Below are 22,383 nucleotides of genomic sequence, written 5' to 3' on the forward strand. Positions count from 1 at the left end.
TAATTAGCAAACAGGTTGCAACTGGTCTATCTTGGACTTTTTCCCCCCACAGCTTCATTAAGGAATAATCTTGGACTACTTTTAATATTTGGTTTTTGTTACAGATTTGGTTCCCCAGGAAGCACTGAGATGGAGTTCCATATGGAGGCTGCTTATTAAGGAGTGCCCATGAATCCACCTGTGGAAGGAAGAGAAATGGAACTGAGCAGAAGGAGAAGCTGAGCTGTAATGCAGGTACAAATAGCCTGTCAACCTTGAGGGAAGCTGAGCTAAAATGAGTCCCCTCAGAGTGGCCCAGTATGTCTGCATTGTGCTGAGTGGGCTGGACGCATAGCTCTAAGCAAGGCTGTGCTAGCTGAGGCCGTCCCCACAGGAGCTGGCAACTGAAGGAAGCTCACTGATAAGCACTCAGCCCTAGGGTGACATGCCTTTCCTTGGGAATCCAGATGCTACATTTCCACACCCACCACAATGTTTATTTTTCACAGTGAGGCTCAACTTTAAAAAAAGAAAAGAAATACACATCTTGGTTAAAATTACTTAGAATTAACATTTACTGAAATGATGGCATTTTTACTTTTGGTGCATTTTTATTTTAATAGCTATAAAGTTAATTTTTCACCTTCATGAAGGTGGGTTCAAATCAATAGCCAGACCACTCTACTTGTAAAAGGAAGGTATAGGGATGCTTTTATAGTATGGTCCACTGCATTCATCCATGGTATGAGGGTCCTCTCCTTGTGCACAAGCTAACCTCAAGGGGCAGGTCCTTTCTTCAAGCAAAGGGTGAACAGTGTCCCCAAGCCTTCATTCTGGAAAGTAATAAAGGGTTCCTCACTGGTATCTACAAAATGTGTATCAAAGCTCACCTATTTGGTGTTCATGTACTAAAGTTAATGGAGAACTAGAATTAGTAAATGTCCATTTAACAAGAAGAAAAACTCCACCTTCCAAATTCAATTGATAAAATTAGTTTGGAGTTAAAAAACAATGTTATTGTTGATTTATAGTAAATCAAGTACCCTTCCTGAAGCCTTTGAGAATTCCAACTCCTCGAGGAAGTTAGGCAACTGGATGAGAATTACTGAATTAATGCTTAAGAAAACATTTTTTAATTCTTTTAATTTAAAAGTCAAAATTTTTCTAGTTTGATATAAAGTCCTTGCAATGACAGCTGTGGCAAGCTTCACCATTTGTGAAGTATACAATTTTTTTCATGAAAAAAGTATACAGTTAATGGCAACTATGGAATTTGATCCAGAGAAGGTAAGTCTCATGCATAAAGTCACAATAAATTAAGTTTCAGCAAACAGCAATCAGTCTGAACTAAAAATTCCATCTTCTACCTCAGAATCCCAGGCCTTTTCCCCCTAGGGTGGGCTACAGCTCAGCTGTCACTAACAAAACTGAAGATCCACTTTGTGCTGGGAGCATGTGATAAGGTACCAAATGACATGCAGTGGAAAAGAAAAATCTTGATTATGAGGTTGGAAATAAACCATTTTGTTTAGTTGCTTTATACTGTTAAACTGAAAGGGGCATTGACTGTGGAGAATAAAACAAAAGCATTTTGTTTGCATTTAGGAATTTAGTATTTAAGATTTTAACACTGACCCTAAAGATCAATGTCATGTAGCAATTTGCTAACTGGCTAAGAAGTAATAGGCTTAGACATGATCTTTAAGAATGCAGAATTCCGAAAAACTTCTTTTGGAAAAATAGCCCTGAATACAAAGCTGAGTGCTTTATAAATTACTCTTGTCCTGCTTTTATAAACTCAGCAAAGGGCTAAAACGTTTGTATTAGTTTCCCAGGGCTGCTTTATGGTTATCCAAGTACCACTGTAACTAGATGGCTTAAAACAATAGAAATTTATTCTCACAGTTCTGGAGGCCAAAAGTCTGAAGTCCAGGTGTTGGCAGGGCCATGCTCTGAGACTCTCGGGAGAACCCTTCCTTGCCTCTTCCTAGCTTCTGGTGGTGACCCCTGGCTTGTGGCTGCTCACTCCAATCTTTGCCTCTGTTGTCATCTGGCATTCTCCCTGTGTGTCTGTCTTTCCGTGGCATATTCCTCTTCTTATAAAAAGACACCATTCACACTGGATTAGGGTTCAGCCTAGTGACCTTATCTTTACTTAGCTACATTTGAAAAAACCCTATTTCCAAATACACATTCACAGGTACCAGGAGTTAGGACTTTAAGATCTTTTGGAGGGATACAGTTCAACTCATAATAATACTCATTTATCAGTTATTTTAAAATATATTTTATAAGAAATTAAATGCCAAAATGGTTTCTCAAATTAGGGGTAAAGAACTTGTCACAGTCCAAGTCACAATTGTTAATTTTGTTACATACACAATTCCAAAAGAAATTCAAATTTAAATATTTCAACTGAATTCAGTTTAGTATAAATAGTACTTTCCAATATTTAGAGAAATATTAACTTCACACCATAAGCATTCATGGTCAATGTCACTTTTACTATAGTTAATTTATAATTCCCCTTCGCTGTTATAGTCAAGCTTATTCAGAGAAATAAACCAGAATCATAAGGGCAGGAGACACTGCAAATAGTCTATCTCATATGATCTTCAAGACTAAGTATCAGACCACATTCAGGAAGCTGATATATAAGCTTTGGCAGTTTTTAAGAAACACTGGTCAAACCATAATTAAATCTCAATATGGATTAGTGAACATCTACTGAGCACCTCCTCTTGCAGTTAGCATTGTACTAGTTGCTTAAAAACAAGGAATTTGACTCATTAAATTTTTTAAATATGTATTTAATTCTCATAATATTATTCACAAAGTTCTTGGCAGAGTTGGATTTTGAGGTTCATGCTGTCTCTTTTTCAGTCCCAAAAGCTCTGTTTTGAGTTCTCCAGGCTTTGGTGGAATTTCAGGTATTGTCTATTAAAACAAAAACAAAAACAAAAACACACAAAAAAATAGATACCAGTGCTTTCTTTGACTATAATTAAATGTGACTTGAAAAACATCGAAGTAAAAAGTTAAAAAGAACAAAAAGTCCTCTGATACTCAATGATACATCTTTACTATGAGAACCCACAGTTGATCTAAGTCCCTTTCTAGCCCTATATTTATATGCCTCTATTATCCAGGCTATACCTTAAGTACTAGAGGAGTCAAAGAGGGAAACTTTGCATCAATATTAATGGACAACAAACCTACAGCCAGCATAATACTCAACAGTGAAAAGCTGAAAGCCTTCCACTAAAATCTGGAACAAGACAAAGAAATTAAAGATGACTTAAAGAAATGGAAAGATATCCCATACTCTTGGACTGGAAGAATTAATATTGTTAAAATGGCCATACTACCCAAAGCAATCTACAGATTTAATGCAATCCCTATCAAATTACCCAAGACATTTTTCACAAAAGTAGAACAAATAATCCTAAAATGTATATGGAAAAAGACCCAGAATTACCAAAGCAATATTGAAGAAAAAGAACGAGGCTGGAGGAATAACCCTCCCAGACTTCAGACAATACTACAGAGCTACAGTAATCAAACAGCATGGTACTGGCACAAAAACAGACATATGGATCAACGGAACAGAACAGAGAGTCATAAATAAACCCACAGACTTAACAGTCAATCTTCGACAAAAGAGGCAAGAAAATACAATAGAAAAAAGACAGTCTCTTTAGAGTGGCATTGGGAAAACTGGACAGTTGCATGTAAATTAATGAAGTTAGAACACACAGATCACAAATTTGAATAAGGGTTTCCTCACTGGAAAATTCATTCCTGCGCTATCCTGACTCTCCACCATGTGCCTGGCACAGAAGACAGTTACTAGGAATAAACTCATTTATTCAACAACATTAAGTGCCTATTACGTGGAAAGCATAAAGCTGTGGGCAAAAAAATACAAAACTGCCTTCAAAAAGGTGATCAGGAAAAGCCTGAGAAGGTGACCTTTTTTTTTTTTTTAATTTGTAACAGCTTTAGTGAGATATAATTCACATACCATACCATTCATCTATTTAAATATTCAAGGGCTTTTGGTATACTCACAAAGTTGCACATCCATCACTACAATAAATTTTAGAACATTTTCATCACCCCAAAAAGAAACCCTAAACCCATTAGTCACCCCCATTTCCATACAATACCCTCCCCCACCACCCTGATCACCAAGCCACTGCCGTGTCTCCATAGACTTGCCTACTCTAGACATTTCATATAAAGGGTATCAAACAATATGGTCTTTTATGACTGGTGTCTTTCATTTAGCAGATTTCCAAAGTTCATCCATGTGGTCACATATATCAATATTTCATGCCCTTTTAGGACCAAATAATATTTCATTATAGGACATACCATATTTTATTTGTATAAATAAATATTTTATTTTATTGATTCTATTTATTATTCATCAGTTGATGGATATTTGGATTGTTTCCACTTTTTGGCTCTAATGAATAATACTTCTATGGACATTCATGTACAGGTTTTTGTGCAGATGTTTGTTTTCATTTATCTCAGGTATAACCTTAGAAGTGGAATTGCTGGGTCATATGGTCACTCTATGTTTGAGGAACTTCCAGATTGTTTTCCATAGAAGCTGTACCATTTTACATCCCTAACACCACTGTACGAGGGTTCTAATTTCTCCACATCCTCACCAATACTTGTCATTCACTGTTTTTTTTTTTTAATTATAGCCATCATAGTGGTTATAAAGTGGTACCTTATTGTGGTTTTGATTTGCATTTCCCTGAGGGCTAATGATGCTGAGCATCTTTTCATGTGCTTATTTTCTAAAAAGGTGACTTCTGAACAAAAGACATGGAGGGGGATGAGAAAGCAGCCATAGAACTATCAGGAGTGTTTCAGGCAGATGGAACCACAGAAGTGGAAAACCTAAGGCAGCAATGTGCCCTTGTGTTCAAGGAAAAGCAAGGTGGTCAGCACAGCTGGTCCAAGTACTCAGCGAGGGGTTAGGAAGAGACAAGGACAGAGGGGAAAAGGGGCTGCAGAGATGGGAAGTCACTGGAGGGTTTTGAGCAGAAGAGTGACACGACCTGACTTAAGTAAAAAGATGGTGGTTTTGTTGAGAAGAGGCTGTCAGGGTGCAAGTGTGGAAGGCAGGAGATAGGACTGGAAGCTACGGCAATAACTGTGGGAGAGATGACCGACAGTGGCTTGAACTGAGTGGTAGCAATGGAGATGGTGAAAAGTGGTGAGATTCTGGATATGCTTTCCAGATTAAGCCAGAGAGACTTGCTGTTACGTGCAGTATGAGAGAGGAGTTAAAGATGACTCCCAGGTTTTGGCCTAAACAACTAGAAGAATGGAGTCACCACCTACTGGGACAGAGCAGACTTCCAAAGAAGAGCAGGCGGAAAGCCAGGAGCCCAGCTGTAAACGTGTTCACCCACTGCACACCCAAGTGGAATTGTCAAGTGTGCAATTAATAACTCAACTGTACACTCACGGGAGAGGTCCAGGCTGAAGGTATAATTTTAGTATACAAGAAATAACTTATGCTTTGAGATAAGACGGGTTCACGGAAGTGAATACAGACAGAGAAAAAAAGTCAAGTACTGAGCCCTGAGGCCCACCAATGTTGGGAGATAAGGAGATGAAGAGGAAATAGCAAAGACTAAGAAACAGTGACCAAAGAGACAGAAGAAACAGGAGTGGAGCCCACAAGCCAATAGAAGTGTGAAAGGAGAGAATATTCCACTGTGTCGATAGATGCTGACGGGTTCAACGACAAAGTCTGCTAAAAAAAGACCACAGGATTTAACAACATGGAGGTTGCTGGTGACCTTTAGAGGCATTTCAGTAAGTATCACATGCCTCCATCTCCCAACCTTCATGTGGCCTGTTCTCTCCTCCCTCTACACAGCCCCTCATACTGGCACTACCAAAATTCTTCTCATTGCCCAAGGCTCAAGTGACAAGGAAGATGACATGATTCCCTCCCACAATGCCTTTCCCACCACTGTTCACCCATCTCTGATCAGAATTAACCCAAAGGCCCCATATCATAATGATTTAGAGGCATATCTGTAGCCATCGGCTATCAGCTTATACTGTAAGGTCCCTGAGGAAAGGGACCACATCTTAATCTCCACCTTATTTCTTACAATGCTATGAGAATATCCCTCATAGCAAGAAGCAGTCAAAAAATGTGCTGAATGAAAAAAATCAACAGACTTTGCTCTAGACTCTTACAAGCTCATAAGATTAGAGAAATAAAATCTTTACCCAAATTACTTTACACAAAACTGCAAGATTATTCTGGCATAATTCCAATTATATCAGAAAACATCAATAGCTTTTCAATGCCTAAAGTTCAAAACCTTTGTCCTGGGCTCATTTTATTCTTTTTTTTCCCCCCTAACAGTTAATTAATCCTACAGAAACACAATAGTTTAGGAAAGGATGTGGGGTTTGGGGATGTGGGGATGCTGGGTTAGGGTAATAGCAGAAGTAGGAAGGTAAAAGATATGCTGCCTAGCACCATTCTCATTTTGAAGTAAAAATGACTTTCTAAAAAGTTCAGTGATAGGAAATGAAATAAAAGCTAGAGTAACTTGTCTGATGATTTCCTCTCTTAAAACCAGTCCTAGGATTTGATATTCCAATCCCTTCACTTCATACAAAGAATGTAGCTTGTTTCATGTTCGTTAAACAGTGGAAACTAATTAATTTAGAAGGGCTATTTTTCCCTTAAGTTACAAAAGCAAAATTTATGCGACGTCACAAAGCCCTATAAAATATAATATCATGTTTCCAGTTTCTACAAAGTATTCTTAACCACCTACTTACGCACAAACACAGGCACACATTTGTAGTTAACCTGAATTGCCAGTATATAGTATAAAGCTAAATGACAATTTGACTTCGATTAAAAAAAAGATGGCACTTCTTATTTACATACTAACTATAAAATCAATTTTTAAAAGACTAGTCAGTGTTTGTTATAAATAGTTACCAATGTCAGCAGAGTTTCTAAGTAGCAGTTTGTGTGTACATGGGTATGTCTGGAGACAACCAAAAATAAGCGCTTTAAAATGAGTCCATAGACTGTGTCCTTTGACCTACTATGTCTCCAATAATAAGTACATTATAAATTAAGGAAAATAGAACAAGTAAAGTAATGAAAAAGTAAAAGGAAGCGCAAAAGGGAAGCTCCAGCAAAAAGCACACTCTATTCCAGGATAGAGCATCTGCTTTGAGTCTGCCTCCTCTCCTACTCTGATGAGCTGTTCTGGATAACTAGAAAAAAGTGCCCTTAAAGCTTCTCCCTTAAGACAGCACTGAGCACAAGCCCTAGGAAGCCCTCAGGGTCTCCTGTGAGACCTTCTAGCTGTATGGACTAAAAGACTCCTGCAAAGGCCTGTGGCTCTTACAACAGCAACAGTAATTACTGGAACAGTACCAATAGACATAGGTGAAGAACATAAATTCCTTAAATGTTAGTAAAGCTTACAGCCTCCTCCACACAGCCAGCCAGCATGGCCTGCAAGTCCCTACAGAGGTGCCCTACTGTCGATGCCACCACCTAATCAGGATGAGGTGGTCTAAGACACTCTGGTGTGCCCTTTCTGGAGATTCTGGCTTCATGCTGCCTTCCCCCAAGGTCCAGGTAGCTGCTGGTAACAACCCTTGCACATTCTCGCTTATGAGATGGGCGAACGAAAGGTCAGTTTCCTGGGGTCAAATCAGAGGCATTCCTTTCTTTGTAAAGCCTGTCTGATGTCTACTCCTGAACAAGCTAGAGACCAAACTGCATTTCTGTGGAAGGTTCTTACCTCTTCTTATCTCCACTATGTACCCTTGATGCTTCCCTAGAATTCAAGAGAAGCAGTCTAAAGTGGCAGGAAAGAGCTACGGCAGCATTGTTTGTACAAAAACTAGATGCCACCTAAACGTCAATAAGGAATTGATTAAATAATATATGGAATATCCATATCATGAAATACTATTAAAATGACCAGAAAGAAAACAGGCTATTAATATAAACAGATCTATTTATTTGGATGTTAACCAAACAAGCAAGTTGCAGCGAAATGTGTAGAACTCCTATTTACATGGGAAAAACACCCCCCACAAATTCTGTGTGTGTGTGTGTCTATTCAACAACAGTAAAAATCTGGAAGGATACACCAGCCAACAAATGGCAGTTGGGAGCAGAAGGGAGCAGACTGGAGAAAGGGAGTCATCAGTGGGGGATTTTCACTTTTACTCCACATGCTTGAATTCAATTTGGATGTTTTACAAGGGTGTTGTATCATTTTATTAATGGGGTCAAAAAAGGGAAACACTAAACAGAAAGCTTGGGCTTCAAATCCTCATTAAGCTATGTAACTTCAGGAAATCACCCACATCCTTCTGAACCTATTTCCTCATCTGAAAGCAAGAATAAACACCTCCAAAACTGTAGTACTAATTCACTGAAATTAGAAACAAACAAATGGCTGGTTCTCTGTAGTGTTACCTGTCCAGAGACCAGACAGAAACGACTGTTCCCTACACTGTGCTCCAAACCACTCTATTTATTCATGGCAATCGCACAACACCCAGCACATTCTTGTAGTTATTTGCACTGTTTCCTTACATCCACCTCCCCAATGCCATAACTCCTCCAAAGAACCTCTAATTCCAAGTTCCAGTTTAGGGAGTGCTTATCAAAATTAATCTAAATTTCTCTCTTTTGAATGCCTATATTCACTCATTCTTCATTCAACAAATACTTATTGATCATCTACTACAATCTAAGCTCTTTTCATGGTGACTTAGATACAAGAGCGAACCACTCGGGGAAAGTCCCTTCCTGGAGGTTACATTCTAGTGGAGGAAACAAAAGAACAAGTAAAAAGACAAATGAATAAAATAATTGCAAATTGTGACAAGTTCCAAGGGAAAGCAAGGACTAGGACAGAACAGCAGAGGAGGAATCCTTTAGGAGCTGTCCAAAGGCCTCTCACTGCTGGAGGAGACATTTGAGCAGACACTTGAAATTTTGAAGAAAAAAGTCAAGCCAAGATCTGAGAGAAGCATTCCAAGAAGAGAAGCATGACCTTGAGGTGGGGACAGGCTTGATGAGATTGCGAAACATCAAGGAAGCAGGTTGCAACAGAGGTGAACAAAGGGCAAAAGGTGGAAGATAAAATTCAGTAGGAGGTAGACCGTGTAAAACCTTAAAAACGTGTAACACTGTGTAAGAGCAGGGCATGCATTCCTCTAAATGCAGTTGGATGCCATCCCAAGGCTTTAGAACCCGGGGAGACGTGCTCCTAATTTTAAGAGTACTTTGGCTTCTGTGAGAATGGAGTGGTCCAGGAGTGAGGCACGAGGACCCTCCTGCACTCACCAGGTCCGGCTGATAGTACCTGTGCACCGCTTGGGCGCCGGCGCACATGGCCAGGAGGCTGGCGGCGAACATTTTCAGGTAGGAGGTCCAGGACACGCCCGCAGGCATGGTCGGCAGGCTGGACTGGAAGGGAAAGCGGGCGGTGTTAGAAGGTGCCCAGGTCCGGGCTAAGCTGTGCGGGGAAACAAGCCCCTAAGCAGCGCAGGGGCGGAGTCAGAACACCTGAGTCCTCTTTTGCGAAACGAGGGCGCCGAGCGTACGAACGCCCTTTGAAGGCGGAAGACCAGCCTTCGTTGGGTTCTTAGTGTGCGGGCTCGGCCTTCGGAGTTTAAAGACAGCTCCAGCGGAGCGAGAGGAAGGGCTCACCGGACGGTTTCCCGCACCTCGTCAACTCTGGGAGGAAGGGGACTGCAGACCGCACTGCCTGGCCTAGAGGCGCGCCCCGGGGAAGACTGTACCGCAGGCTGTACCGGCGCTGGGCAGCGGGTCAGAAGACGGAGGAACGGCGCTCGGTAAACCGAGCCGGCAGCCGACCGGGCGGACCGGAAGTGCAGGGGATGCTGTCCGCGTCGGACCGGAAATGGGGATGTCACTGCGGCGCGGACACGTGACCCGGGGAAGTGGGGCTTTGATCCGGAGCTGGAGTCTTTTCTTTCTTTTTTTTCTTTTTGAACAAATTCCCAGAACTTTCCCGGCCCCAGGCTTTCTGCACCCTCATCACGCTCCCTCTAGTTGGATTTTCCTGGCAGATGTTGAGTCTCGGGTCTGCTCTGGCTGGATTCTTCCATTATTTGTCCTTTCGCACGCATAAAGGAAGTTACTCACGTTTACCGCCTTTTAGGAGCGGGTGGAGACTAGCACACTGAGCCGGCCCGCTGGTACTTAGGTGAGGGCACTGTGGAGTGAGGTTAAAAACACTCTTGGTCGTAGTGCCCAGCGCGTCCTTTTATAACCTGAAACAGAGCCACACCCAGACAGATATGACCTTGTGCTGTGGTGCTACTGGAAAAGAAGAATGAAATCGACATTATTTAATCTACGCGTTTTTAAGATTGTGCTTTGATTATGGATTGCTTTTTGTTTAGCCAAAGGTTAATGCAGGACAGTTTTGAAGAATTAATCTTGTATGTATAAAGTGTATCATGGTACATTCACATTTTTAAACAGTTTTCTGGAGGTACATTTGACATTCAGTAAACTGCACGTATTTTAAGTATACAGTTGGATGAAGTCTGACATATCTTACACCTGTGAAACCATTACAATCAAGATTATGAACTCCTCACCCTTAAGTTTCTTTGCGTCCCTTTTTAATTCCTCCCACACAGCCTCATTCCCTAAGCAACTTTTGATCGTTTTCTGTCACTACAGATTAGTTTGCATTTTCCAGCATGTTAAAGAAATTGAGTCATACAGTATGTACTATTTTTGGTCTGGCTTATTTCATGCAGCACAATTATTTTGAGATTTGTGCACATTGTTGTATGTATCAGTAGTTCACTTTTGTATTGCTGAGTATGCTTATACCACAGCTGGCTTACCCACTCACCTTTAGTGGACATTTTGATTGTTTCCAGTTTTTGGCTAATGCAAATACAACTACTATGAACAGTGAAGAGAAGCAGAAAGACGTGTATACAGGTCAATGAATACATGCTTCCATTTCATTTGGGTACATTCCTAGGAGTAGAATGGCTGTAGCATACGATAGGTATGTATCAAACTTTTAAATAAATTGCCAAACTGTTTTCCAAACTAGTTGTACAACTGTACATTCCCACCAGCAGTATTAGAGTTCTAGTTTCTCCACATCTTAACACTTTGATCAGTCTTTTTAATTTTAGCCATCCTAATAGGTGGATGGCATATCATGACTAATCATGTTGAGAATTGTGTTTATATTTTCTTTGGTAAAGTATCTACTCAATTCCTTTACACATTTTTAATTGTTTTTTTTTTTATTGTGTTTCGAATTTTCTTTACATATTATGGGTATGGATACAAGTCCTTTATCAGATAGATTTGATCTACAAATATTTTCTCCTGGTCTATAACTTCTTTTTCTTAAAAATCTTTTGAAGAGCAGAAGTTTTTAATTTTAATGAAGTCCAGTTTTCATTTTTCTCTTTTGTGAGTCATGCTTTGGTGTTATACCTAAGAAATCTAACCCAGGGTCACAGATTCTCTTGGTTTTTCTTCTAGAAGTTTTATAGATATAGGTCTTACGGTTAAGTTTGTGATCTATTTTGAGCTAAACTTTTTGTATGGTATGAGGTGTGAGTCCAAGTTTTGTTTTGTTTGCAGCTGGCTATCCAATTGTTCAAAAAACTTATGCTTTTGTTGAAAAAATTATGCTTTCTCCACTGAATTGCCTTTGTACCTTTATGGAAATCTGCTGATTGTCTATATGTTATGTATCTATTTCTAGACTTTATTATTTTCCATTGATGTATTTTTATCTATCAAAATGCCAATACTACATTGTTTTAATTACTGTAGCCTTATAATCAGGTAGTGTTGGTCCTCCAATTTTTTTTTCTTTTTTTTTTTGTTATATTCACTAGCTCTATTTTTTAGGTTCCACATATAAGTGATAGCATACTATTATTTCTTTTTAAAGAGTTGTTTTGGCTATTCTAGATCTTTGCATTTCCATATGACTTTTAGAATCATCTTGTCAATTTCTGCAAAAAGTCTACTGGGATTTTGATTGCCATAATATTCAATCTATTCAATCTACAGACATCTTGACAATATTCTGGTGCATTTATCTCTCTACTTTTTTAGTTCTTAATATATCTTAGTAATCTTTTGTAGTTTTCAGGAAATATCAAGTTTATCCCTAAGTATTTCATATTTTTTGATGCTATTGTGAATGGTGTTTTTTCTGATTTGTTGGTAGTATATAGAATACAACTGATTTTTTATCTTGCAACTTTGCTAAACTTATTCTAGTACATTTTTTTGTAGGTTTCATAAGATTCTCTACATTAAACCATAAAGTAAACTGAATAAATACAGTAACTTTTTTATAGACATCATCTATCAAGCTGAGGAAGTTCCCTTCTGTTCCTAGATTGCTTAAAGTTTTTATCAGAAATGGATGTTGGATTTCATGGAATCCTTAATCTGTACTATTGAGGTAATCATACGGATTTTTGAAAAAACCATATGCCTGAATGCCATCTACTATCATAGACTTCAAACTTTGGTATTTTTACATAACCAAAGTAAAGCAAAGAACAGTTTATGTAAAAAGCCATTTTACAATCACCCTCATTTTACAGATTAGGAAACTGAGGCCCAGTATGATACAGTGCCCAGGACCCACAGGTTTTTTTATTCCGAAGTCTCTTCTCTCCCCTACACCCCAGTAATTACTTGATAATTAATGCAAATTGCTCTTTCTAGTCAGAATAAAACGTTGGGTGGAAAGGCCGGGATAGTTCTGGAAAGCATAACCGCCTACCTACACAGTGACCACAGAGGACATCAGACAGACAAACAGACACACACACACACACACACACACGCGGGCGCGCGCGCGCCCGCCTACACACACACACCACCGAAAAGTCGGGGCCCACAAAAGCTTACGTCAGCGAAGCACTCCCCCTCCCAGCCTTTTTGTCCTCCACCCTTCCCGAAAGGCCAAGTGGCCAGCAGAACCAACGAGGGAAGCGCGAACGTGATTGGGCTGTCCTGTGTCACGTGACGACAGTGACGCCCGCAAGGCGTGAGATTTGGCTCAGAGTAGACGGAAGTAGGGCGCCGAGGGTGGGACTGGCATGGGGGGTAGGGGTAGGGGAACCTAGAAGCTTGGGGGAGGAGCTTGAGGGCCATCCGCTGTCCCAGTTCTGCCAGCAATCGTGTCCAAGTGACTGGTTATTATCGTGCCGCCGTGGGTGCGCCGCGGTATTGCAGAGGCCAGTCGCTCGCTTCCCTGGCAGGAGCAGCCGCGCCCGCCAGCAGGGAATGGAAGCGGAAAACACCGGCAGGTAAGGCCGGGGCGGGGCGCCGCCCCTCCCCCCGCGCCCCTCGCGGCGGGGCCGGCCGCGGACGCGCGCGCGCACGCACGCACGTACGTAGGGGGTCTTTAAGGTCTTTAAGGCCGCGGCCCGAGTACAAAGGCCGGGGTCGCGCGTGCGTATTGGCTGCCCGGTCCGGCTATTCCTTATCCCGGCGGCTCAAACCTGGTGCCACCTGCCTCCGGGCCCCTCCTCAGCCCTTCCCAGCACCTAACTGGCTTTGAAATGCAGTAAGCAGCCAGCAGTCTCCGGTTAGTATTTCTTTCTGGTTGCCATTCTTAGCTGCATTTCTCTTCTCTCTCCATTATCATGCCGAGCTGTAAAGGTGGAATATCACACCTATCACTCCAGGAGTTTCTATTTTAGAGTTGCTGTGGCTTCCTTCCCCAAAAGTTTACGCCAGGGGCTCAAGGTAGATAACATTGCCATACCAGAGCTCTTGAATTCTGGGACTATGAGTAACAATCCCAAGAAGTCATCTAAAATTGTGTTCTGGTGGTCTTAGGGACGATCATAAGAATTTACTTGTAATATGTCCTTTAGGGAGTTAGATACGTGGAGAGTTTTGCAAAAGCAGAGACTTCGCAATTTGAATTCCTGACGGAAAGCCATATGAAAAACTGAATATGGTAACAGAGTCTTTAAAAAGAAAAAATAAATGGTTTACTTTCGAATACTATACTGTTAGACCTAATGAAGAATTATCCTGACTGTGGCTGTTGGGCCCTGAACTTGGGTGAGACGCTAAGTTTCTCTACCCTGTTCATGTCTGTAAAATAGGGCGTCTCTGGAATCCAGTTGTGACATGCTGTGAATCAGTGTTATGTGGAAGGGGCATGCTTAAGTAATTAACATGAATTGTCTTAGGGTTTAGGGAAGGAGATACATGTAAGTGAAGTTCAGACTTACCCTGACGTTGTGGATCAAATTCTGAAATAAAGTATTCCACTTCTTTCCCTGAAAAACTTAACTAGTAAAATGAATTCACCAGGACTTGTGGAAATCGCTGTCACTTTTGTGATCTTCAGATTGGAATTGAAACCTGGGTAAAGCCTACCATCAAATAAATTACAGTCATCCCTCGGTATCCGTGGAAGATTTGTTCCAGGACCCTCACGGATACTGAAATCCATGGATGCTTAAGGCCCTTATGTAAAATGGGCAGAGTCCAGCTAGTAAATGGCAGAGCTGAAATTTGAACCCAGGCAGTATAGCTTCAGAGCCCACCTCCCTAATATCTGTGCCATACCTCTGCATTTTGTGGGCAAGATGAGGATTGACTGGTGGCAGTCCTATTAGGTGACATCAGAACTACTTTACTACTGGGAGAATCAAGGACAGGCTGAAGAGAGGTCTGTACTGATTTGCCATGTAGTCATACCCCAACTTTTCAGTTTTAACAGCTTTAAAGTGCTGATGGCATGCTGATAAAAATAGTTGAGTGACTCAACTCTGAGGGGTTTGTGAAATTGATAGATTGAATCAGAATCCAAGTCAGTCCCAACTGGCTACAATGTGAATCATCTTTTACCAAAAAACGGCACAGTCCTGTGCTTAGGTGTAGAAAAATCAATGATACAAGTGTGAGATGAAGGAGAGGCCATAAAAGGACAGTTTTCATTTGATGATAAATGCAATATGAATCAACAGTATAATGTGAGTGCCAGTAAAGTTAATGTAATGGTTCTGTAATATGTCTCCCAAATGCTCAGTTTCAGGATGATGAAGGCTAAGGAGTATTTTTATTTTTATTTTCTTTTATTCTGAGCACCACATAAATGACCAAATAGTGAGGAAACTTGAAATGATGCTATATGAAGAATAGTTAAATGAACTGGGGGTTCTGGCTCATTCTAAATTTTTGTGTTTACAGTTTCTAGTAGACTGTGTACACTAAGTATCCAGTGATGCATGATGAATGCACACACTTCCACTTAGCAATATTGAATGTAGACTTTAAATAGTTATGATGGTATTCCATCATAGTTTATGTAACTAGTCCTTTTTAGTTAAGCATTTGGATTACTTAGCATTGATTGTTATTTTGTAAGCATTCAGTGTTATATATGCTTATTTAAATGAAAGTTGCTGTAGAGTGAATGTTTGTGTCTTTCCAAAATTCATATTGAAACCTAACCCCCAATGTGGATGTTTGGCGGTGGGGCCTTTGGGAGGTGATTAGGACATGAGGGCTGAGCCCTCCTACATGGCATTAGTGCCTTTATAAAAGAGATCCCAGAGAGATCCCTCACCCCTTCCGCCATGTGAGGACAGAGTAATGCGGCAGCCTAAAATGGACCAGAAAGCAGGCGCTCACCAGACACTAAGTCTGCCGGCACTTTGCACTTGAACTTTCCAACCTCCAAAACTGTGAGAAATAAATATTTGTTGTTTATAAACCACTCAGTCAACAGTGTTTTGTATAGCAACCTGAACAGACTAAGACAATGTATTTAGAAAAAAGAAACTTACATCTTTAAAGTAGTGGAAAATAACTGGGGATTAAAGTTGGAATTGTTCATCTTTGAGACGCCTTAAAGAGTTAGTTTTTTGAAATACAGCAAAATCTGAATTAACTGGACTCCTTAGTCAACTCTGTGTGTGTGTATGTGTGCACGTGCAAGTGTGCACACTCATGTATGTTTTGAAAAAGTCAGTCAGAAAATACGCAGTTCATCAATTTCAGACGGCTGTAAAAACCAGTCCTTGACAGCTACATGTGAAAAAATGAAATTAGAACATTCTTTAACACCATATACAAAGAGAACTCAAAAGGAGTTAAAGATTTAAATATAAGACCAAATACTGTGAAACTTCTAGAGGAAAACATAGGCAGAACACTCTTTAACATAAATTGCAGCAATATTATTTTCGATCCATCTCTGAGAGTAATGGAAATAAAAGCAAAAATAAGCAAATGGAACCTAATTAAACTTAAAAACTTTCCCACAGCAAGGGAAACCATAAATAAAATGAAAAGACACCTTACAGAAAAGGAGAAAATATTTGCAAATGATGAGACCAATAAGGGATTAATTTCCAAAATATGCAAGTAGCTCATACAGCTTAATATAAAAAAAAAAACCCTAAACAGTCAAAAAATGTGCAGAAGACCTAAATAGACATTTCTGCAAAGACATACAGATTTGCCAACTTACATATTTTTAAGTTTGGATTTTTATGAATTGCTCAAAAATGGGACAGATCTGTGAAACTCTGAGAGCAGTAACAAGAAACACAGAGAGTGGTACGTTGCCTTCCTGACAGTGCAACAGACTAAGAACAGACCTTCCTGGATTCTTTTGGCCACTTATGTACTGTGACCACATGTGTTTACTCATATATTCAAGCTGAACGGGGGTGTTACCATCTCAGAAGATGCCACTGACTATAATCAAAAGTTACAGTGCATCTTACTAGAATTTCTTACTAGTTACTAGAAGGTGACTGCACGAGATCTCTCGAGTAACCTAGCTATAGCCAACTCCTCAGAGTATCTAAATCATAAACACTGAACAGCCAGTGTTTTGACAATTTATCCAAAAACGCCATGAAAAAGTGCTTTTTATTAAAGTGTGGAAACAGAAGGACACTGGACTTTGTGCCAGGCACAGTTTAAGCCTTTTTCATTTTTCCACCCATCTTCTAGTCCTTGTCTACATATTTTCTCCACGTGCAGCCTTAGCTCACAATGCTATTTTGTATTCTTTTCCACATTAAAATATAAACATTTGCTGTGTTTTTACATATCAATAAATTAATTTTCTGTAGCTGCACAGAATTCTCACAATAATTTAGTACTATTGTTTACTAAATCATTGTATTGTCTTTTTTATAAATAATTTGAAAACAATATACTTAAAGAAATAAAATGCTTAAGATATAGTTTAATATCTTTCTCACTAGTTCTTCACCTTTTCTGTACCATCTTACCCTTAAAGATAGCTTGAAGCTAAAGTGCTTCTCCTGTGGTTTGTCCACAGATATCTTTGAGTATCAAATATTCTAGCCTAGTCACCCACAGGTGGTCTGTTACCCTGTGTCTGCTTGGGCCATTTAAGTTTATCCTGGGAAATGTGTTAGTTTGCCATTTTATTAAGATATGATTTACATACTGTAAAGCTCACCCATTTAAAGTGGACTTGTTTGCCTTTTTAACCTCTATTTTCTTTCTCCACACATCACAGAAAAAGAAAACTATTAAGTAGAGTAGCTTGCCACAGAAAACATGGCTTTTTTTCTCTCCAAGTGGTAAATGATTCTTATCCATTTTATTTCCTAGTGCTTTTCTTCCTTCTGCATATTCAGTATCATTATTTGGCATTAGTTGTAACTCAAGTTTCATAAAATACATGTTTGCTTCCCTAGCTTTGTACTGATAGCAACAGCTTGAGGTAGTGGTTTACAGTAATCAAAAATATTTTGTTAGCGGTTTTCTGTGAAGGCCTGTGTTCTTTACACTGAACAGAACACTTTGAACAGAGTTTAATTCAGGTTCAGAAGAGTGGTTTAGCGTGGCATTTTCCATAAATTCACAGATATTTATAAAAGATCCATTTCTAGTCCTCACTTAGTGGCAAAAAACCAGCAACAATTAAAAAACAGATCTGATGAGTAAATGAGTAAACAGGCAAATAAACCAAAAGAGAACTCTAAGTTAGATTGGACGGGGGTGGGAAGAGGGAGATGATGATCAAAGGGCACAAATTTCGAGTAATAAGATGAACACGTTCTGGGGGGTCTAAGTACAGCATGGTGATTATGGCTAATATTACTGAAGGATATACTTGAAAGTTGGGAAGAGAATAGATCTTAAATGCTCTTACCACAAAAACGGTAATTAGGTACTGTGATGGAGATGTTAGCTAAGGCAATGGTGGTAATCATTTTGCAGTATTTGTGTATCAAATCAACACTGTTGTATGCCTTAAACTTACACAATGTTACATGTCAACTGTATCTCAATAAAGCTGGGGGAAAAAAGGGTTAGATTTAGATTGCAGGGACTCTTTGTGACCAGAGCATTGAAGGTACGAACGCAATTTATTTTTGTGGCTATTTCAACCCTGTATGAGCTGGTGGGCCTTTCAAGTCTTTCTAGGAGAAAAATTCCCACGGTCTCATTTCAGGGAAAGTGCAGGCTGACCTGACAGGACTGGTAAGTTTTATTGATGACACATCTTGTCATTAAACAGTGTGAGTAAATTATAGTTGGTTAGTAGGCACTCACTAAAGGTTGGGTGAATGTGTATGTATGGGAATAGATCTTCCTCTTCTCTTTTCCCTGTTGTTAGCTCTAAATTAACACTACAGTCTGGTTACAAGTATTTGGATCCTGAGAATTTTTTAGAGCTGATCATTTAAACTTAACTTGGATAATTTGTCCTCTTTTTTTTATACTTAATTGTACTTTCAGCTACTCCCTTCAGCAAACTCAAGCTTTTTACACATTTCCACTCCAACAAGTGATGGCGGAAGTTCCTAATGTGACAGTTATGAATGAACAAGAAATACCAGCAGACGTTCCAGCCCCAGCTCCTGCTCAGGAACCCATACCAGGTAGTTTTCACCCACATAACTTAGAAAATTAGCCATTGCCTTAGCCAACTTACTTAAGAAAGGGTTTCATGATGAATTTTAGCTCTCTTTTTGTGTTAAAAAATTTAATCTGCTTTTTAAATACTTAGTGTGTGCCAGGCACTGTAACAGGTTTTAGAGAGTGAAAGAATGTAGATCTTGCCCTCAAATGTCTTATAATATAGTAGGAGAAAATTAAAACATGTGACTCCTCAGCATGCTAAGTGGTGAGAAGGTGCACAGGATGCTCTAGGAGCTCATGGGGCTGGCACCTGACTTGGACTGAGGCTCAGAGGAAGCTTCCCAGAGCTCTGAAAGTCAAAGGTGAGGGAGTAGCACGTGAAGGGTGGTTTGGGGAAAATTTCAGGCCGAGGGTGCAGTCTGCACCAAAACACAGGCATGGAGAAGCAGGACATCATTGGAGTCTGGGGTATAACAAAGAAATGGTGAGAGATGAGGCTGGATAGGAGGCAGTTGAGGCTTGTTGTTTCAACTAATGAATGAATCTTGAAGGCAGTAGGAAGCTGATGAGAGGGTGACTTAATAGGTTGACATTTTACTATTATGGATATAGTAGAGTTATATAATATGTATCTAATTTTATATATATATAAATATATAGTATGAATACACACACACACACACACACACACACACACACACACACACTATACTATACTATAAAATAGTATTGTAGAGAGCAAGACAGAACTTGGAGGCAAGGCCATGACTAATGGATTTCATGTGGGGGAATGAGGGAGAAAGAGGAGCCTAGAAGTAACTCCCAGGCAGTTGGATGAAGGAGATACCATTCACCAAGACAGAGAATCAGAAAAGAGGAGAATAGGTTTGGGGGTTGGGGTGGAGAGGGTAGCAGTTTTCTCTAATGTAGCAGTATGGAATGAGAAATGTGCTCAGAGTTTCATTTTACGATTGCAGGGACACATCTCACTCCACTACGTTGGAGATACCGTCTGCCCTTGACTCTCCTCTGTGTTTCTGGGCAGGGAGCACTAGGACTTTTCCTGGCCACAAAGCCAGTGGAGGTGGATCTCTTGGCACAGGGAGTGGCTAAAGCAGTGTGAGGTAGAAGGAAGGATGGGAGACTCAGTTGAGTAAATGCAAATAGTAGTAGGGTGGTATAGGGGCCCAAGAAGGAAAGAGATTTTTAAAGAATTACAGGTAACAAAACCGAGGCTTCCTGTTGGGTACTTTCATGTCATTGGTTCTTGTCCAGGGGTAGTTTTTCCCCAAGGAGCATGTGGCATTGCCTGGAGATACTTTTGATTGTCATGACGGGCAGGTGCTAGGGTGTCTAGTGGGTAGAGGCCAAGCTTGCTGTTACACATTCTTTAATGTACAGGACAGGCCCCCGCAAACCACAGTTATCCAGCCTAAAATGTCAGTAATGCCAAGGTTGAGAAACTGCTTGAGGCCTTGAGATCAGAGCTATAGTCTTATCTTTTGAAAAATACTGCCAGCCCAGAGATTTCATCCCCAGCATTTCTGAATTCACCTCTTCGTCTGTGTGGGGAACAGAATATACACTCAGTCTCTAAAACGAGCCCACAAGCCATTTGAGGTTTTCTTCTGCTGCAAATTATGGAGAAATTGAGTTAAAATGTTTCCCTTCCTCCCTGTTTTTCTGTTTATTCTTGCATTTGTTTACTTAACTATCTATGTATTTACATTCAGAATTCTTATAAAATGGTACACAGATACTTGTATCCCTGGGGAGGCTAAGATGCCAGACAAGATTGTGTGGAAAATCAATCTATGATTGTTACGGACATTTCTTCCCAAGAACTTGCGTGCTAGCCCAGGAAGGAAGGTGGGCCACATGAAGCCAGTTCTAGGGTGAAGGAAGGGGGCGATATTGCAGAGGAGACTGATGTTGGGAAATAGAAGAGGAAGGTAAAAAAGAATGTTAATAGGGTGACTTTCCTGGGAAAGCTACATAAAATTTGTAAGTTAAGATTTTCTGCATCTACATCCTGGAAATCATTGTGTTTCAGAGACTCCAAAAGGAAGGAAAAGAAAACCCAGAACAACAGAACCAAAAAAACCAGTGGAACCCAAAAAACCGGCTGAGGCCAAAAAGTCTGGCAAGTCCACAAAATCAAAAGAGAAGCAAGAGAAAATTACAGACACGTTTAAAGTGAAAAGAAAAGTAGACCGCTTCAATGGTGTTTCGGAAGCTGAACTTTTGACCAAGACTCTCCCAGACATTTTGACCTTCAATCTGGACATTGTGATTGTAAGGATTTTTGTCCTGGTTTGGCTTTATAAATAGCATTGGTAGATTAACTTTAAACATGTCCTTACAAATAGCATTTTGCTGGAAAGAACCATTTCTAAGAATCCTTTTGGGAGTAAATGGTATAACCTTCTTGAGGTTGTATTAAATGGATGTGTTAAGAGGGTGGACTCCAGAGCAGGGCTGTCTGGTTTCAGATCCTGCCACGTGAGTATGACCATGGACAAGCCTTAACATTCCTAAACACCAGTTTCTTCATTGGTTAAGTAGGGGTGATAGTAAGATGGAGGTGGATCCCCTGGCATAGGGATTGCAATTAAATGAAATAATCCATGTGAATCACTTAAGTTGTATGACATCTGTGGGTTCTCCGTAAGTGATAACACCTTTCTTTCTTTCGTTCTTTCTTTCTTTCTGTTCTTTTGTTCTTTCTCTTTCTTTCGTTCTTTCTTTCTGTATGATTGGTTTACAATGTTGTGTTAGTTTTGGGTGTATAGCAAAGTGATTCAGTTATGATATGTATCGATGTGTGTGTGTGTGTGTATATATATATGTGTATTCTTTTTCTTAATTCTTTTCCATTCCAGATTATTACAAGATATTGAATACGGTTCCCTATACTATACAGTAAATCCTTGTTTATCTATTTTGTATATGGTAGTATGTATCTGTTAATCCCATAATCCTAATTTATCCCTCCCACGCTTCCCTTTTGGTAACCATAAATTTGTTTTCTATGTCTGTAAGTCTGTTTTTGTTTTGTAATTAAATAAGTTCATTTGTACTATTTTTTAGATTCCACATATACATGCTACCATGTATTTGTCTTTCTCTGTCTGACTTCCTTCACTTAGTATGATAATCTCTAGGTCCATGATAACACTGAATTTGAACTTTGATTTTTGTCAGTAACTGTAAGAAACATCAGCTTGTAAACAACTGTGTAGATGATGTGGAATAAGCTGCTTGTTGGGAGCTGAGAAGCAGACTTGTGGCCGGACACAGGCTCAGATTGATTGATTGCTCCAGGACCTCTCTCTTTGCAGCCCAGCTGGGGGTGAGAGTACTGGGGATATGAGGAAGTCAAACTGGTTTTTAAAAACAACAGCAAAACTGTTAATATAAAGGAAATCTCTTTCCTCAAAATGGAATACTTT

General features: G+C 39.9%; 2 protein-coding genes across 6 annotated transcripts in view; one reads left to right on the forward strand and one right to left on the reverse strand.

Moving 5' to 3' along the window:
- Positions 1–200: 200 nt before the first annotated feature.
- LOC105097474 (ubiquinol-cytochrome c reductase complex assembly factor 6) lies at positions 201–13,025 on the reverse strand. Of its 4 annotated transcripts, XM_031462912.2 has the most exons (4): positions 12,962–13,025; positions 10,190–10,317; positions 9,365–9,487; positions 201–2,916 (listed from the first exon to the last, which is right to left on the reverse strand). In XM_031462912.2, the coding sequence occupies exons 3-4, from the start codon at positions 9,470–9,472 to the stop codon at positions 2,809–2,811; spliced, it is 216 nt and encodes a 71-aa protein (XP_031318772.1). In that variant the 5' UTR covers positions 9,473–9,487; positions 10,190–10,317; positions 12,962–13,025; the 3' UTR covers positions 201–2,808. The 4 variants fall into 4 exon arrangements, with proteins under 4 accessions (XP_031318772.1, XP_031318771.1, XP_031318770.1 ...); XM_031462911.2 differs by lacking the exons at positions 10,190–10,317; positions 12,962–13,025 and adding an exon at positions 9,823–9,953; XM_031462910.2 differs by lacking the exons at positions 10,190–10,317; positions 12,962–13,025 and adding an exon at positions 9,748–9,930 and having other exon boundaries at positions 1,124–2,916.
- Positions 13,026–13,137: 112 nt separating this feature from the next.
- TDG (thymine DNA glycosylase) overlaps positions 13,138–22,383 on the forward strand; it is a 30,336-nt gene continuing 21,090 nt past the window's right edge. The window contains exons 1-3 of one of the 2 annotated variants that reach the window (XM_064491661.1): positions 13,138–13,362; positions 18,809–18,951; positions 20,985–21,226. In XM_064491661.1, coding sequence (XP_064347731.1) covers positions 13,340–13,362; positions 18,809–18,951; positions 20,985–21,226 — 408 coding nt within the window. In that variant the 5' untranslated portion in view covers positions 13,138–13,339. The remainder of the gene's footprint in view (positions 13,363–18,808; positions 18,952–20,984; positions 21,227–22,383) is intronic. The other variant, XM_064491660.1, reaches the window with a different exon arrangement.

This window comes from Camelus dromedarius, chromosome 11 (assembly GCF_036321535.1).
Source record: "Camelus dromedarius isolate mCamDro1 chromosome 11, mCamDro1.pat, whole genome shotgun sequence".
Lineage (NCBI taxonomy): Eukaryota > Metazoa > Chordata > Mammalia > Artiodactyla > Camelidae > Camelus > Camelus dromedarius.

Coding starts and splice junctions, on each gene's coding strand:
- LOC105097474 (XM_031462912.2), bottom strand. CDS start 9,472: ATGCCTGCGGGCGTGTCCTGGACCTCCTACCTGAAAATGTTCGCCGCC. Junction 2,917..9,364: donor GGTACTATCAGCCGGACCTG/GTGAGTGCAGGA, acceptor TTGTTTTAATAG/ACAATACCTGAAATTCCACC.